Below are 15,239 nucleotides of genomic sequence, written 5' to 3' on the forward strand. Positions count from 1 at the left end.
CGTGGCCAGCTCCACCTGGAGGCCTCGGGGGACACCTTGTCAAGTCAAACAGAGCCAGAGCTAACCTGGGGAGATGAGCTCTCCTCGGCCTGCTGCCCAGACCCCTCTCGGAGCCCCCATCCTCCAGCTCCATTCTCCAGTGGACACACACTGGAGGGAGCTGGGCAGGGACCAGGGGCCACTGACCTTAACACATGCTGTGCCAGCCTATCTGGCATTAGCCTTTCCTTCTGTTACAGCAGGAAGAGGGAAATCACCTCATCTCCCTCGGCAAGTCCCTTCTGGCCCCTTGTTGGGGCTCTGGTGGGTCCTGCCAAAGGACAGGCCCAGCAACTTCCTGCCTGGGCCTGGCAGGACCAAGCCTGGCCTTTCCTGCGTGGAGTGTCCTGGGCACTGCTTGCTGAGCTGCTAAGATTCTTGAGGGCAGCCACGTGCAGACGAGTCAAAAGAGAAGATCCCTAGCCTTCTGCATGATGGCCATGGTGTCGGGTACACCCACCGGGCCCCAGGAGTTTCTTGGAACTCTGAAGGCCTGCCCTGCTTCCCATGACTGGCTGTGTTTCTAGGGGGTGTGGCCAGGAATATGGATTAGACCTCGGGGGTCATTCAAATGCCCAGGTCTCCTCCTGGCTGGGGCTGACAAAACCCTGGGCTCTGGCCTCCACCATGACCAATAAGGGCTGCAGACAGCATGTACTATTTTATTGGGCCTCAAAAGCTTTAAATACAGAAATGGGGAGGGCTGGCAAAGGGGTAGACGTGGACACGCTGGCATTTGAGAATGGACGTATCAGAGAAATCACATAATCAACAGCTGGACAGAGAGCTGGGGAAAAGGGGAGTCTGGGATAGAAGAGGGGTGCCAGCTGGCCTTGGGTGCCAGGATCATGCCCTCCATAGGACAAAGTCTTTCATGTTTCTTGCTGATCTGAGGACAAGTTTTAAAAAACAAACCCCCAAAGAGAAACAAAATCAGCTGGGAGAGACAGCGGATGGCAGTGCCTGTCCTCGCAGAAGACAGTGGCCTGTCCCCTGAAAGCCTTGGGCTCCCCCCACCCCCCCGTCCCCAGCCCAGATGCCACCCTACAAGACATTCCCATACACTGAAGCAAAGCTGGACCCAATCTATGCCCCCCATTTGAGGTCTGGAGCTGAAAACCCCCTCCCGGCAGAGGAAGAGGTACTGGCGTGAGCGGTGCTGGGGGCCAGACCCGATTCCCTCCTTAGCGGCTGTAGCCAAACTCATCTGCGTCATCGGCTCGGAAGTCTCCGTAGCGCCACAGGTTCAGCTGCAAGAAAACAGAAAATGGCTCTTCAGGGAGGTGGGACCTGCTGGGACCCAAACGGCCAAGCCCCTCTCTCAGCACCCTCTGGGGCTCCTGAGACAAAAACTCACCCTGGCGCTCTTGGCTGACTCCTGGGCATTCAGGTATTCTGTGATCTGGCGGGACAAGGGGACAAAGGGGTGGTCAGGGTGAGGCCCAGGTCACGTCACTCCCCTGGCTCAACGGGTCCCCAGCTCCCTCCAAGTCAAATCCAAGTGCAGAGTCACAGTCTCCTAGCTGTTTCTCGACTCTCCATGATGGCTGTTTCACCCGTCTGAAACACGCTTCCCCCTCCTGTCCACCTGGCTACCTATCCTGCCCCTTTCACGTCTTTGGTCAAGCATCACCTTCTTAACGAGGCTTCAAATGACCCCATTTAAAATCACCACCACTCCCTCCGACATACTGCTGAGTCCCTTTCTTTACTTCTACTTTCCCTTTTTCCATTGCACTTATCGTCTAACATTTAATTTTGTTGACTCATATATTTATTTTCTTCTTTGTCTCCTCATGCTTGAATGTAAGCTCCACGGAACGTTGTCTCTTGTTCACTGAGATCTTTGGAAGCCTGAGTCTCAGTAAACATTTACTGAACATCCTCAGTAAACATTTACTGAAAGAATGAGTAAGTGAATGAATGAACACATTAGGTGTTTCTAGACACCAGAGGTGTTATGGGTAGCTTCATGTGGCGGACACTAAGAGCTCCAATTTTATAGGGAAACTTAAGCTAACTCCTAGGAGTGATCTAGGAAACTGAGGGAAGACTAGGGGTCAGGCCCCTCCTGTCCAGATGAGGCACAGAAGTGACTCACACTGAGGTCTTGCTCCAAATGAGTTAATCAACTTGCATAACCAGAGCCATGGATCCACAAACCACCAATCATTATGTGGGGAGAGAGAAAAGGCAAAAGATGGGGGAGAAGGGGAAGCAAGGGCACAGTGGAGAGAGAAGAACACTGGTTTCAACCCTGCCGCTCGTGTCCCTCCACTCAGGAGTGCGGGGGAGCTGGGCGCTGCAGAAGGGCACGAGCTTCCCACCGGCCTGGCCCGTCCCTCGAGGGGAGAGGCTGGGGGAAACTGGGATGGGCGTGGGGCTGAGCGGGAGAGGCCTGGTCCTCGTGATCAACAAATGAACAGCGCAAGGTTGTTTCCCAGGTGTCAGCCCCCCATCCTCGTGGTCCACCCTATCGAGCAGCCGGGCTGGCTGTGCTCTCCTCACGTCACGGATGGGAGACTCAGGCTTCCAAAGGCTGATCTCTAGGGCCAAATGTCTCATGAACGAGGGAGGCGGGGCTCAGGCCCAGCTCTAAGCCCTGCGCCTCTCCAAATAGGCTGCAGGGGTGTCATGGCAGAGTGGCGCCGAGTGCTGGGAGCTGGTAACGGACTGGGAGAGGAGCAAGTGAGGACGGGAGCGACAGCACAACAGGCTGTGACCTTCTCCATGCCACCCCTGGCAGAGCTTCCTAGCCTGTCACCGGGGGTACGGGCAAAGGCAAACTTTCCGCTCCAGTTTGCAGCTGTGTTTTCAGCCAAACCGGCAGCCAATTAATTTGGGATGTAATTAGCTTTTAAAATTTTAAACCCCAACAAACCCAAATCCATTATCTTTCCCCAACAGGAGCAGCAAGACGGTGGGTTCCCCACTCCCTCTCTGGCTCCCGGTGCGGTCCCCTCCAGTCCCCCAGTGACGGCGGTGGGAGGCGCGAGGGACACCCCGCACCCGCAGCACGTACCACCTTCTGGAACTGTTTCTCCTTGCGCACCTCCACCATGACCAATCCCTCCTTCACCAAGCCCAGCCCCACGTCCCCCTTGGAGTCGGCAAACTGCAAGGTGACGTGGGGACAGCCGGCGCTCAGGTGCTCCACGTTGAGCAGGCACTGCGTGTTCTGGATGTCCCGCACCACGCTGTCCACGGCGTCTGTTCGAGCATCCTCCTGCAGCAGGGGCACACCCCGGTCAGCGGGAGAGGCGAGCGCCAGCCACGAGCCGTGAGGACCCCAGGTCCGGTTCACGGACTCCAAGGAAGTCTGCCCAGCACGTGCCGGCATCACCTCAATCCCCGCTTAGACCCCAGCGAGGGAGGAAACAGGCTCTGGACGTGAAGGGCCCCCTTGCCCACAGCCCCTCCCGCCTACAACACGAAGAATAACCTCCCTGCCCGGGCAGACAGGGCCCCCGACACCCGGCTGCGGTTGCTGGACCAGTCTTCGCCCAACGGGCCCCGGCCCACCAGGCCCCCCGTTTCTCAAGAGCCAGCTCAGAGGCTCTGAGGCCACCTTCCCTCAACGCCCTTGGCCACGCCCCTCTCTCCCGTGACTAACAGACCATCACCATTGTTTCTACTCCTCCCATCAGCCAGTGGGACCTCAGCGGAGGATTTTCGACAGAGCTGTGACACGGTCAGAGCTGTGTGGGGGCACTTACTTCTGGCGGCATCGTCTGAGCCTGGAAGGAGTGCTGGGAGACCACTGCAGCCCAGAGCCCAAGAGGCTAGAGACAGTGGCCACTACCCAGGGCCGCGCCGGGGGCTCAGCCCCGTGGTGAGAGGGGGCCAGGGTGAGGGAGGGGTGGGATCCGGGACGGGGCTGGGTTTCCTTCGTGCAGATACGTGCTGGGACTGCAGCAGTGTCTGAGTGTCGTGGGACAGTCCCCGCTGAGAGGAAGGAAGGCGTGGAGACTCACGTCTTGGGGCACCTGGATGAAGGCGAAGGCATACTCTGTGGCTTGAGCTGGCAGCACGCGAGTGCTGAAGGCAGGTGGCAGGGTGCCCAGGCGGGAGGACGGCAGGATCTCTCTCTGCAGAGGACACACCAGGCCAACGGCATCACACACTCGGAGCTCCCTTGCTCTCGGGGGAAAACTCGCATGGCCAGGCCCCTCGGGATTCTAACTCGGCGCCTCCATCCCCCACCCCACCCCCCAGGGCTCGTTTCCGAGTGGCCACATACACGGACTCACCCAGTCCGCGAAGCCTGGGAGGTGGGAAGCTGGGCCTGGTGGTGGCACGCCTGGTGGCTCCTACTGTATACCCAACCTGGTAGCTCAACTCTAATCACTGTCTCCACTTTTCCCCAATACCTTCCCTCTGGGACATGGGCTCCCTGACCCCTTTCCCACAGGCTGGGGGGGCCCTGGCTGGAAGAGCGCTCCAAGACGAGGGTCCAGGCAGCCCCCCGCCTGCTAGTGGTTCTGGCTCAGGTGTGGGGGGCAACCCCAGCCTGGCAAGACCCCTTCCTTTGTGTATTCCCGGGTGGTAAGGTGGGCGCGTGGCCCAGCTCTGGGCTTTCTATTAACGGCCCTTACACACGGGTCCTCAGGAGCGGCACGGCTCTGAACGACAGCGTTCTCTCCTGCTTACTGCTGGGAGACTCCCAGGCCCAGCCCAAGGGGCGTTTCTCCCAGGGGTACCAGCCCCTTCCCGGCAAGCCTGGGTTTGGGCTGTGCGGGGGGATCAGCACACAAGGACCCGGTTGAGCATGTGGACCAGGGGCCTTCAGGGACCCACTCTTCAGAGACGCTGGGCAGAAGAGGAACCGGGGCTGGGGCTGGGGCTGGGCCCGGACAGAGGACCACTCAGCGCTCACAGGCCTCCGATCAGAGATGCCAGTTTTGCCCAGTCACTCAGGGGTCACGGCCCTGTCAGAGGAACAGTAGAGAGGCCCACACGCTCACCATTCCGTCAGGGAGGGCGTCTAAAGCTCAGAGGGGCCTTGGAGAGGACAGATGGACCTGACCTAGGGGCCTACTGTGCTGAAGGGTCCCTGGCGGCACCTGAGGCCCCTCCCTCGCGTACTCGTGCGCCTCCTGGGCCCCGCACTCACGTTGCCGTAGTCGATGTAGAAGACGTGTACTTTGGCAGGAGACTCGACTTTCTCCACCCGGGCGCGGTACCTGCAGTGGCATCACGGGCAGAACTCAAGGGACGGCCCTGAGGAGGCCGGTCTCCCTGGAGCGCCAGCGATGGCAGGGCAGGGGCTACAGCATCTCCCTGCCCGGGCTCAGAGCGAACACCCACGGGTGTCACAGAGGGCAGCTCTCGGACTCCACAGCTCGGGGTGCCGTGGCCACCGTTTAATGGAGCCAGAGCACAGCTGGGAGCAGAGGAGGGAGAGGGCGGCGGGTGGCGCAGACTGGTGTCCCCCCGGGGCACGAAGCAACAAGACGAGCGCCTAGACTGACGTCTGCTGTTCGAACCCAGCACACTAAACAGCAGCTGGAATTAGCCGGCAGATCCGCCTGGGAAGCCGCAGCAGGGAACGCATTCACATCACTTCGTCACCCTGGGAAGGCCATGGGCCCCACGCTTGGTAGATCAGACACAAGTGACCTTCTGGCAGCCTGTGAGCGCTGGCGCTCACGTCCCACACAGCTGGGGTGGAGGGTGGCGGCTGGTCCGGGTTCACTGAGCACCAGCCGCCACCCTCACCCCACCCCCTACCCCCGCCCTGACGTCATTTTTCCTGCGTGGGGTGAGGGGGGTGTTGGAGAGCTCCAGCCAGCCGGGGCTCCCCCGAAGGAGCAGGCCAGGAGAGAGAAGGAGGGACACTTCTTTACGCCAGAGGCTGACCGCAGAAAAACCACGGGTTAAAGCGCAGGCCGCAAACGGGCTGTGGGCAACAAAGAGGGCCACTCCGGAGCTGGCCAAGGTCAAGAACAAGCACCCAGTGGAAAGCTGGCCATGGCCACTACGGCAAATGCCTGAAGTCTGGCTAGTGGCTCTGCAGGCCTGGGCCCTGGGGACAGAACTGCTGTTGCTCCTACTTTAGACTCTCTGCCTTGCTCGGGTCCAGGTGGCCTACCATTCTCCGTCTACAAATTTGGCAATGCAGAATTCGCCCCGGCGGGGGGCGTAGGAGCCCTCGACGGGAGGGTGGCTGGCGATGTCATTGCGCATGTTCTCCATGAGCTTCTCCAACTGGGTGCCTGTGGGGAGGAACAGGGAGTGAGACCTGGGTGCCATGTGCCTTGGAGTATCATCTCTGGACGGGGCTGGGGAGGCAGATGAGCCTGGGGACTGGGCAGGACGTGGAATGCTGTAGGGTGCCCACGGCACTGGCTTGCCCCCGTCCCACAGGGAAGTCCTCTTTGGTCCCTGGTCGAGGAGGTTTCACGGTATCTTGCTGACACTTCAGGCCTTAGAGGCACCCAGTCTTCCAGTCTCGGCTCTCCAATCTACTGGCCGTGGCCAGAGACGCCCTAGGGAATGTTCCTGGGCTTTGGTTTAGGAGGTAGAGAAAATGAGTGGACACTAAGGAAGGCCAAGGCCAACCAGCCTTCTCCATTCCTACCAGGGCGGGCCCTGGCCTGGGCCACAGAGGCGGTGACGGACAGCAGCCACTCTCTGCAACGTCTCCTGGGGGCAAAAGTGGAGCTGAAGGATGGGCTCCGTACGACCCTGGACAAGGAAAGGGCCTCAGAATCTGCACCGTGCAAGGCGGGGAACAATTCTGGCAGCAGGGCCCGGTCTCAGTCTATTCAAATGTGGACACTCTGACCTGACGCGCCCTGTGAGACACATGCTGAACGGAACCTCCAAGTGCTGCCAGGCTGGGCTCCCACCGCCCCACGCCAACTCACTGCCCTCCTCATTTGCGGGGAGGGAGACCCCTTCCTGGCCTTGTCTTTCCCGAACCACTGCCCCTGGGTCATCGGTCCCTGCTGCTGGTCTGTTTTTCACTGGGTGTGGCAACCCCCGAGGTCTTCTCAGTGCCTTCCCCTGGCTCCTTCCCGCCACAGCCCCTCACCCCTACTCTGCTGAGCATCAGCCCCCAGTGGCTTCTCCTTTGCGTCCCTCTGGGCCCGACTCAAGCTCTCAGCAGGCCCTTTGCTCCCCCTTCCCTCTCTGAGGCGAGGGCGGCTGGTGGTGGTGAAGGACTCGGCCCCCCATCCTCAGGGACCCCGGCCACTCTGTTACAGGGGCCTGACACATGACGGCCATTGGTATGCTTGTCACAGTGGGTCTTATCCATTCCCTGTCTGGTTTATGTTTCTGCCACTACACCGGGAGCTCCTTCACGGCACAGACCATAGCTCGCTCGGTTCTGCTTACTCTCAAGAGACCCAGTAAAGCCCCGGCTGTGCAGGGGGCCTGATGATTGCAGTGCCGAAGAGGGGCCCGCAGGCGCGCGCCCTGTCCACACTCTCGGGCCCCCGTGCCGGTGTTCACAGGACCGTTTCAGGGACTTTTTGGAAGGCGCTGCCCTCCCCCCGCCCGGCAATAAACCCTCCGTTCGCCTGCGCCTGCGTTCCTGGCCCAGACAGTAAAATTTCAGGGACTAAGAAGCTACCTCTACACAGACAAGGTCCTGCTATACTTGGTCTATTTTTATTATTATTATTTTGCTCCAAGGCAGCAGTTCTGCGAGCAGGCAAAGCCCTCTGGGAAGTCCTTACACAGAGCCCGCTCGGTCATTTAGAGCCAATGGCAATGTGTTCATCATTTCACCAGATCCTTCCCGAAGGCAGGCTTTAATTAAGAGAAGGGAAACAGGGCCAGAGGATGTCCCTGCCTCCAAGAGGGGTAAAAGGTTTCAGGAGAGGGAGGCTGTGTACGCTGAGGTTCGTTTTCACGGATCTGATGGAAGGCAGGGTTTTCTCTGGAGCCTACACCTATCCAGGTGGCGTGCCACACAGCACCTCACTCGCTCCTCCAACCTTCCAACAATACACGGTTTCCCCCAAGTTCTCTTTCTCTCCCTATTATCTGCCTTGGCTACCACTCGGTGCAGCGTCCTGGCTTCCGAGAGCAGTCAGAGAGAGCCAGGCGGGGTACAGAGCTGGCACAGGAAGCCTCTGAGATCACAGAGAGTATGCGGGCAAAGGCCTTGAACCCTCAAGCTCTGTCTCCTGAAGACTCCGGGGCCTGTTCTTACTCAAGGCAGGTCTATCCAGCAGGACCCAGAGGCCAGGTGGAGCCTGCCTGGGAGCCGGGGTACCCTGGGCAGGGTCTTCTTTGAGTTCCCTTTCCCCAAGCTCTCCAAGGGCCATTCTCGCTGGCTCCTGTGCTTAGGAATAGCTCTCCTTCCTACCTGGGCCACCACCCAGACTCCCCCCACTCCACACCACCCAGCCTGGAGGCCCCCTCCCGTCTTCAGTCCCAAGGCAATGGCTGGGCCCCCCCTCACCAGGATTACAGCCGGCCACAAGAGAACCGAATCCTTCAGGCTCATCATTTCCATCTCCGCCCCTCCCTGGCTTCGCTCCCCTCCCAAGTATAGCCTGCGCAGGGCTCGAGATGGTCAGTCTCTCCCGGTGAAATGACACCGCTACAAAAGCAGGTGCCTGCCTGGGAATATCATTAGAGGGGAGGCGGCTAAGGCGAGGCTGTTGACAATCTGGAGTGGGCCTGGGGGTGGGGCCAGGGAAGGCGGGCAGAGCCGCACCCTGCCACCTACGGGGCTGCCTCCAGTGCCACCGACACCCTCAGCCCCCTCCGTCCTGTAAGGATCTGCTTCCGCGGACCGAGAGCTGGCTCGAGAGCTTTCTCCTCTGACCTCAACTAAAATGTTTCCCTGCAGAGGTGGCAATGAGAGGAGGGAGGTCAGGATGGCGAGAGTGAAGGGAGTAAAGGTGGGAAGCTGGGCTGGAGGGGCCCCAGCGCAGCTGCTGTGAGAGCCGGCTCTACCGCCCTCCCTCCTCCAGAAGCCTGAGGTCTCTGCCGAGGGGACCCTGGCCACGGTGCGCTGCGCTTGAGGGCAGGAGGAAGGAAGAGGGTGGAGAGAGAGGGTCCTTCAGAAAGACTTTCTGGGGATGACTTCCCCTAGAGTGCCGCCAGTGACCATGGCGACTGGCTACCACTCAGGGCTGTGGCAACCTCTGGAGAAGGAGAAACCCCAGCAGAGACAAGCCCAGGCTCCCCCTCCTCCCCTCCCGAGGAAGCTGAGGGGGAGAGGCACTGAGCAGAGCCGGCTCGTGCTGCCTGGCCACACGGAGACCATCTGACCGTTGCTTCCTGACACACTCTGAGGGCTACAGATCCTCCTGCCCAGCCCCGCCAGGGGTGTCTGGGACTAAAACAATTACCTCAGAGTCTCCGAGCACCGCCCAGACAAAACTGGTTACCTCACCAGTCCTCAGAGGACCTGCTCAGCCTCGCCTGCTCCGGGGCTCACTTGCAGCTGATAAAACGACCTCGGGCCCCGAGTGCGGCGCGGGGGTCCGGGAGGTGGGCAGCAGCCGCAGGCTATTCGGGGAGGCCCCCGGAAGCCCTGGGCTGTGTCCCTCCCTCCCACTGGACAGAGGGGCCCTGAGGCGGGCCAGAACGGGCCGGCAGCCGAGAGGCAGCGGAGCCCGGGGCCGCGCCTGTGCGCTCACCCGTCTCCACATCCTGCACGTAGAAGTGCAGGCCGTCGGTGATCTCGGTCACAAACACTGGCTTGTAGCTGGCCGAGCGCTCCTTCTCCTCCAGCGCGGGCGTCACCTCCTCCACGGGCTGCAACTCATAGTGGGCCCAGACCTGCGTGTGTGGTCAGCACAGGGGAGGAGGGGATTAGGAAGTGAGGTCAGAAAGGGTGCCAGGACAGGGGCTCTGGGCGGGGGAGTCACTGCTCCGGCGAGTGAGTGTGGAGGTGATGTCACCGGAGGATGAGCCCCTGGAACCCTCCTACCTCTGGGCGGGGGTGGGGAGAGCACGTCCCATCCAGCAGCTCTGGCAGGCATCAGAAGCAACTGGGGAGCCTACTGAAAACATAGGTGCCTGGGCCCCACCCCAGCCTGCCAAATCGGGAATGTGCTCTCAGGGTCCCAGGGAAAGTGAGTCAAAACCGAAGTCTCCCTGGCGATTCCCATTCCCACGCAAACCAGCGTATGAGAACCTCGGTGCTCGAGTGGTGCTGGGTCCCCATCTCCCTCCCTCATACCACCCTGCGGGGGTCACTCTGAACTCTCCAGGCCCTCCCACTGTCACAGGGCCACAGGCGTTCCTGACACTCTCCAAGTGACAGCCCCGGGCCGAGGAGGCGAGGGCTGCCACCGGGCGGGCGAGGATGCCTCTGTTCTCAACTCCAGCAGGTTGCTCTGACCCCGGCTCAGAAGCTGGGCCACTCCCCTCCACCCTTCCCTCTCCCTTCCTCCCCTAGCCCTGCACTGTCAGGGCTGTAGCGGCTCAGAAGCTGATTTGGGGTGACAGCACGTCAAATCCAATCCTGCGGCCAGGAGATTATCCCAGTAGTGAGGCCTGTCATAGCAGGGGAGGGAGGTGGCTCTCCAGCTGAGCGCTGGAAAGGGGGTGGGGGAGTCCGGGGGACTGGACCACACACGGGGTCCCACAGACACACACACAGGAATGAGTGGGGTGGTGATAAAATATTAGCCCAAACCATATATGCTTACTAGGTGCCACATTAAACGTTATCCAAGTACTAGCTCATTGAATCCACACGACAACCGTTTGAAAAGGTATAAACATTACCCCTGTTTTTACAAATGAAGAAACTGAGGCACACAGGCTCGCAAGATGTAGCAGAACCAGGATTTGAACACAGGGGGCCTGGCCCTAGAGCTCTTCAAGGGGAATTTTGGCAGTGACTGGGCCTCTGGACACAAAAGGTAGTACTGAGCAGTGGGGAAAGTTGTAGGTGGGGAGATGTGGACTCTGGTCTTTTCATTTTGCCCTTTACTTTGCTGTGTGACTTTTGTCAAGTCACATGCCTTCTCTGAGTCGCCTTTTCTTCCCTTGCAAGAGGCGGTAGAGTATGACCACGTGATCGCGCAGCTGACACACGGATTCCTGGGCGGCATCAGGAAGCAGCTGAAGGGCAGGAAGGCTGGAATTACTGAACCACTTTGAGCCACACCCGCAGAGGCCATGCTCCTGCCTTTAATGTGGCACGAGTGTGTGTCCTTCCACTAGGAGAGGCAAGGGCCCCGAGCAATGGAATGAGCAACAGGGACTTTCTGAGCCCGGGGGAGGCTGCCAGAGGGTGGCGGAGAGGGATGGGAGAGACATCACCTGGGCCCAAACGTCTGCCCCCTCCCCAGCAGTGGCCCTCCTGACCCAGCAGTCTGTCCTCTGCCCCCTTTTCCCACCACACCACCCTCCCATCTGTCTGCACTTGGTGCCCCTACCCGCTCCAGACCAAGCCAGCGGCCCTCCCCTCTCCCATCCTGCTCCCTCCTTTCCCAGCACACAGCGGGTTGGAGACGCAGGGCCCCTGTACTGCCTCCTGCGTGGGCCCCCATCCTAACCCCACCCGGCTTCCCTCGGCTGTACGGCGGGAGGCTCTTCTTCCGTGTGGATGAATTGGGAACAGACTGACAGGGTGAGAGCAGAAACTGCTAACGACTCCTCAAGTAAAGGTGCCTCAGGCGACAGCATCAGGTTTCCTCCTCGGAGAGAGGAGGTGGAGCGTCTTCCCTGGCAGGTGCAGGGCGGGCAGCGGGCTAGAGGTCGCGGATGATGCAAACAAAGCCTCGGGTGGGCCCTCAGGCCCCTCTCCTACAAGGAGGCGGCAAGGGGCCAGTCCTGTGTGTGTCCCACAGCTCCCGGGGCAGCAGGAGGGGAGCAGAAGGGTGTATACTGCTGCCTCCTGAGGTGAGAAGACGCGGGAAGCAGGAGGTTGCTAAAGGGCAGAAGAGGGAGAGCTCCTCCTCCGATGGAGGAGCTCCACTTGTAAGAGAGGACGGGCTTGGCCCTTCAGTCGTGGAGCCGTGCGGGGTCCCTTCCCAAGCTGGTCAGTGTGGCTTCCTGCTGGGAAGCAGTCAACTGGATGGGCTTGGCCGCCCAGGTCCCCACCCTTAGAACAAGGCCCTGCTTTGCCCCCACTGGCTTCTGTTGCCCCCTGCAGAACCTGGGCCGGGAGGGGACAGACACATTGGCAAGACACCCTCTGTGACCCCTCCACGGCCCTGGCTACAGACACAAGTGGGCAGTGGGCAAGGGAAGCCCCTCCCTCCTCTGCTACACGCTGCTCTGTCACGTCATCTCCTGTCCTGCTCAGATCGCTTTTGCATTCCGGGGCCAGGTCAGGAGTAGAGGCTGTCTCCCCTCCTGTCCTCACCCTGCCCCTGGCCCTCCCTCCGCCCTGGGGAGCCCCGGGTGCGCCTCCTGGCAGACGAGGGGCAGTGTGTGGACCGAGGCTCCACTGGCTGGAGCCTTTCCTTTCTAAATACTACTTAATATCGCTGCTCAGGAGGCTCCGGAGGCGGGGCTGGCATGGGGCCAGGGTGGTGGAGGCCTTCAAGCCTGCATCGGGGAAGCCAAGCTCAGTAAAAGCCAATCCATGGCCAACAGAGCCCTGTCAAGGGCCCTGCTGGGGCGCAAATGGGGAGGGGCGACGGGGGAACAGTCCAGACAGCTGCCATCTGCGGCTCCCTCTTTGGTCCTCAGACCTGCCCAGTATCCCTAAAGGAGGTGGAGCGGGGAGCCCTGCATCAGCCTCCTACAGAGGAAGGGGAGGGCCTGACTAGCCTCTTCATGAGGAGAGGTGTCTGCAAGGCACAGGGAGGAATTAGGCCTGGCAGGGAGGCAGCTAAATTCTCAGAGCTGGGAATACAGCACTGCGGGGTTTCCCCAGACAGACCTGCTCAGAAATGTACACGCACATAATCACACCCACCTAAGACTTCGGCTTGCTCCTGGTCTCACAAAATCTCTCAGTATTACTTTCCTCAGTCAGCTCATAGGTACCACGATGATCTTTTAACCCCAGATGTGCCTGTCTCTCGACAGCTAAGGCAGCTCTCTCTCATGGGGTCACCAGTGGGGCAAGGCTGGGGATCCTGGGGACACCTCAGATATACAGTTTACTGTCCCCCAGCGGACCACCAACTTCTCTGAGTGCAGCTAACTCCGAGGGCCGCTGCAAGGCTCTGCCCACACTACTCCTGGGTCCCGGGCCCCACCAGGAGGAGGCAAGTCATGTGAGGTCACCCCGGGATCCTCGAAGAGGCTGAGATGTGCAGGAGAGGGACCCAGGAGGCAGGCAGGCCCCCACCCTGAGGGTGGCGCGCCGCATTTTAATTGGACTGGAATAAAACCACGCAGCCTGAGTAAGTAATTAATCACTAGCAATTACTCCTCAGCACCATCACGCGGCACCCGCGAAAGGATGACTTGGGTTCTCTTTCAGACAAATCCACTGTGTAGTAAACAGTGATGCCCAGTTCAGCACCTAAGCAAGGGACCACCCTCCATCTTTGGCCAGATTCCCTTCTCTGTCCTCTCCTTGGTCCCTCTGGGGTCTCTACTCTCAGAGGGTAGAAGGTCACTCAGATCTGAAGAGATAGCTTCTCAGCTCAGGTGCTGAGTAGCCAGGGAGCAGGGCCAGGGGGCAAAGATGCTTTCAGAATCTGGGCCTTAGAGGCTGGTGCTTGCCACACTGACATCCAGCTGCTAACTCGTTCAGCCTTTGCACGTGAGGCCCAGCACCACGCCTCCTCCATTTCCCTGCGGCGAGCAGAGGACATGGAGGTGGCAGTCTTAAGTTCAGCTGCCACAAACAGGAACTCCCAAGAGGAAGCTCCTCTGCTGCAGGAGCCAAGGCTGTCTGCTTCCCCATCACTCTAGGAAGAGAGGGTTTAATGTGAGCAAACTGGGACAAGGAAGGGTGGAAATCTCCTTGGGGGCCCCACGGTGGCCTGCTCACTCCTCCAAGGCATGGACAGTCCCTTTCACCTATCTTGGCTTTTGGGGCCACCTCTCCCTGGGGTCCTTCAGCCTCCAGTAGTATCGGTCATCTGCCCTAATCTCTAGGGGCTGGGAATAAGCCATACACAGAGATCCAAGAAGGTGTCCCGGACCGGGGCCCTGGGGGAAGTGATGTGTCCTCTCTTAGAGGACAGGTGGGAAGAGCCGGAGCGAGGAGGAGGACGAGGAGCCTTCTGGGCCCCAAACTCCTTTTGGCACGTGTCTGGGCCTTGGCTCTGAGAGGCGAGTTGTAAGCCAGATGGCGGCCCCATGGGGAAAGAAACGTTTATTCCTGGAACAAATTTATGGCTCAGCATGGCTGTCCTATGAAATCCTCCTCAAACTCAGAGAAGCCCTGACAGATTGGTGGCCAGCTGATTTATCCCCATTATCGGTGCTGGGCTGTAAGTCAGTGGCGACAGGCTGGGGGCGGAGCCCGGCTCCCACCACCCAAACCACTGGGTTCTTTAATCGTCCATTTGTTTCCAAAAGCTGCTTTCCGACCCACCCCCCTTGTCTCCTCAATGCAGTGTCTGCAGAGACCGATGGGCTGTAAATCTGCTGTCCTAACAGCTTTATGCATCTCCTGGGGCAGCTTCCAAAATGGGCTTCCCTGCAGGGCAATGTGAAGGAAATTCAAACTTGGGCTGCAGGCCAACCGGCCTCTCTGAGAGCACCGGAGGGCAGGGCTGGGGAGGGAAGGCTTCCTGGTCTCCTGCGGCCCAGCGCCTCCAAAGTCACCTTCCAAGCAGCTTCCTGCTCCAGGGCCACCAGAGCTGGCCCAACAGGGAGTGCTCAGAGCGGGTCCCGGGCCATCTCAGCGTGGGGTTCCTGACACGGGGTCTCAGACCAACGCCAACTGGGGTCACTCAGTTGAAGGGTGACAGAACCGCTTCTGTCTGTCGTATGGAGACAGCGGTGCTGGTGCATGGGGGTGGAGGGGAGGGTGAGAGAGGGCAGCCACCTCCTCCCCGGCCAGGCCCAATTCCACAGCCTACCTTCTCTTTCTTCTGCTTGGCGGCCTCCTCGGCAGACAGCAGGGACTTGTAGTAGGAGCTGCGCTCGGCGGTGAAGTGGACCTTGGAGAGTGCGTGCTCCACCAGCAGGACGGACAGGTTGGCGCCGTCGATGTGCAGCCAGCCGATGAAGTTGCCAGCCTTGTCCATGCCTTCCACCTCCACCTCCACCTGGGGAGCAGAGACAGGGGGCGTCAGCCTGCAGCAGGGGCCCAGGGTGGGCAGCGGAGGAGAGCGGCCCTGGGCCACTGCCACCACCGTCACTCC

General features: G+C 60.1%; 1 protein-coding gene across 1 annotated transcript in view; it reads right to left on the reverse strand.

Moving 5' to 3' along the window:
• Positions 1-676: 676 nt before the first annotated feature.
• Positions 677-15,239, reverse strand: part of LOC114484981 (staphylococcal nuclease domain-containing protein 1-like) — a gene marked incomplete at its 5' end in the record, with an annotated part of 57,260 nt that continues 42,697 nt past the window's right edge. Inside the window, 8 exons of the mRNA XM_055082728.1 lie at positions 677-1,289; positions 1,397-1,441; positions 3,062-3,265; positions 4,014-4,127; positions 5,153-5,222; positions 6,131-6,254; positions 9,645-9,786; positions 14,955-15,143. Of these exons, the coding sequence (XP_054938703.1) occupies positions 1,224-1,289; positions 1,397-1,441; positions 3,062-3,265; positions 4,014-4,127; positions 5,153-5,222; positions 6,131-6,254; positions 9,645-9,786; positions 14,955-15,143 (954 nt within the window). The remainder of the gene's footprint in view (positions 1,290-1,396; positions 1,442-3,061; positions 3,266-4,013; positions 4,128-5,152; positions 5,223-6,130; positions 6,255-9,644; positions 9,787-14,954; positions 15,144-15,239) is intronic.

The sequence above is a fragment of the Physeter macrocephalus genome, unplaced genomic scaffold (assembly GCF_002837175.3).
Source record: "Physeter macrocephalus isolate SW-GA unplaced genomic scaffold, ASM283717v5 random_251, whole genome shotgun sequence".
Lineage (NCBI taxonomy): Eukaryota > Metazoa > Chordata > Mammalia > Artiodactyla > Physeteridae > Physeter > Physeter macrocephalus.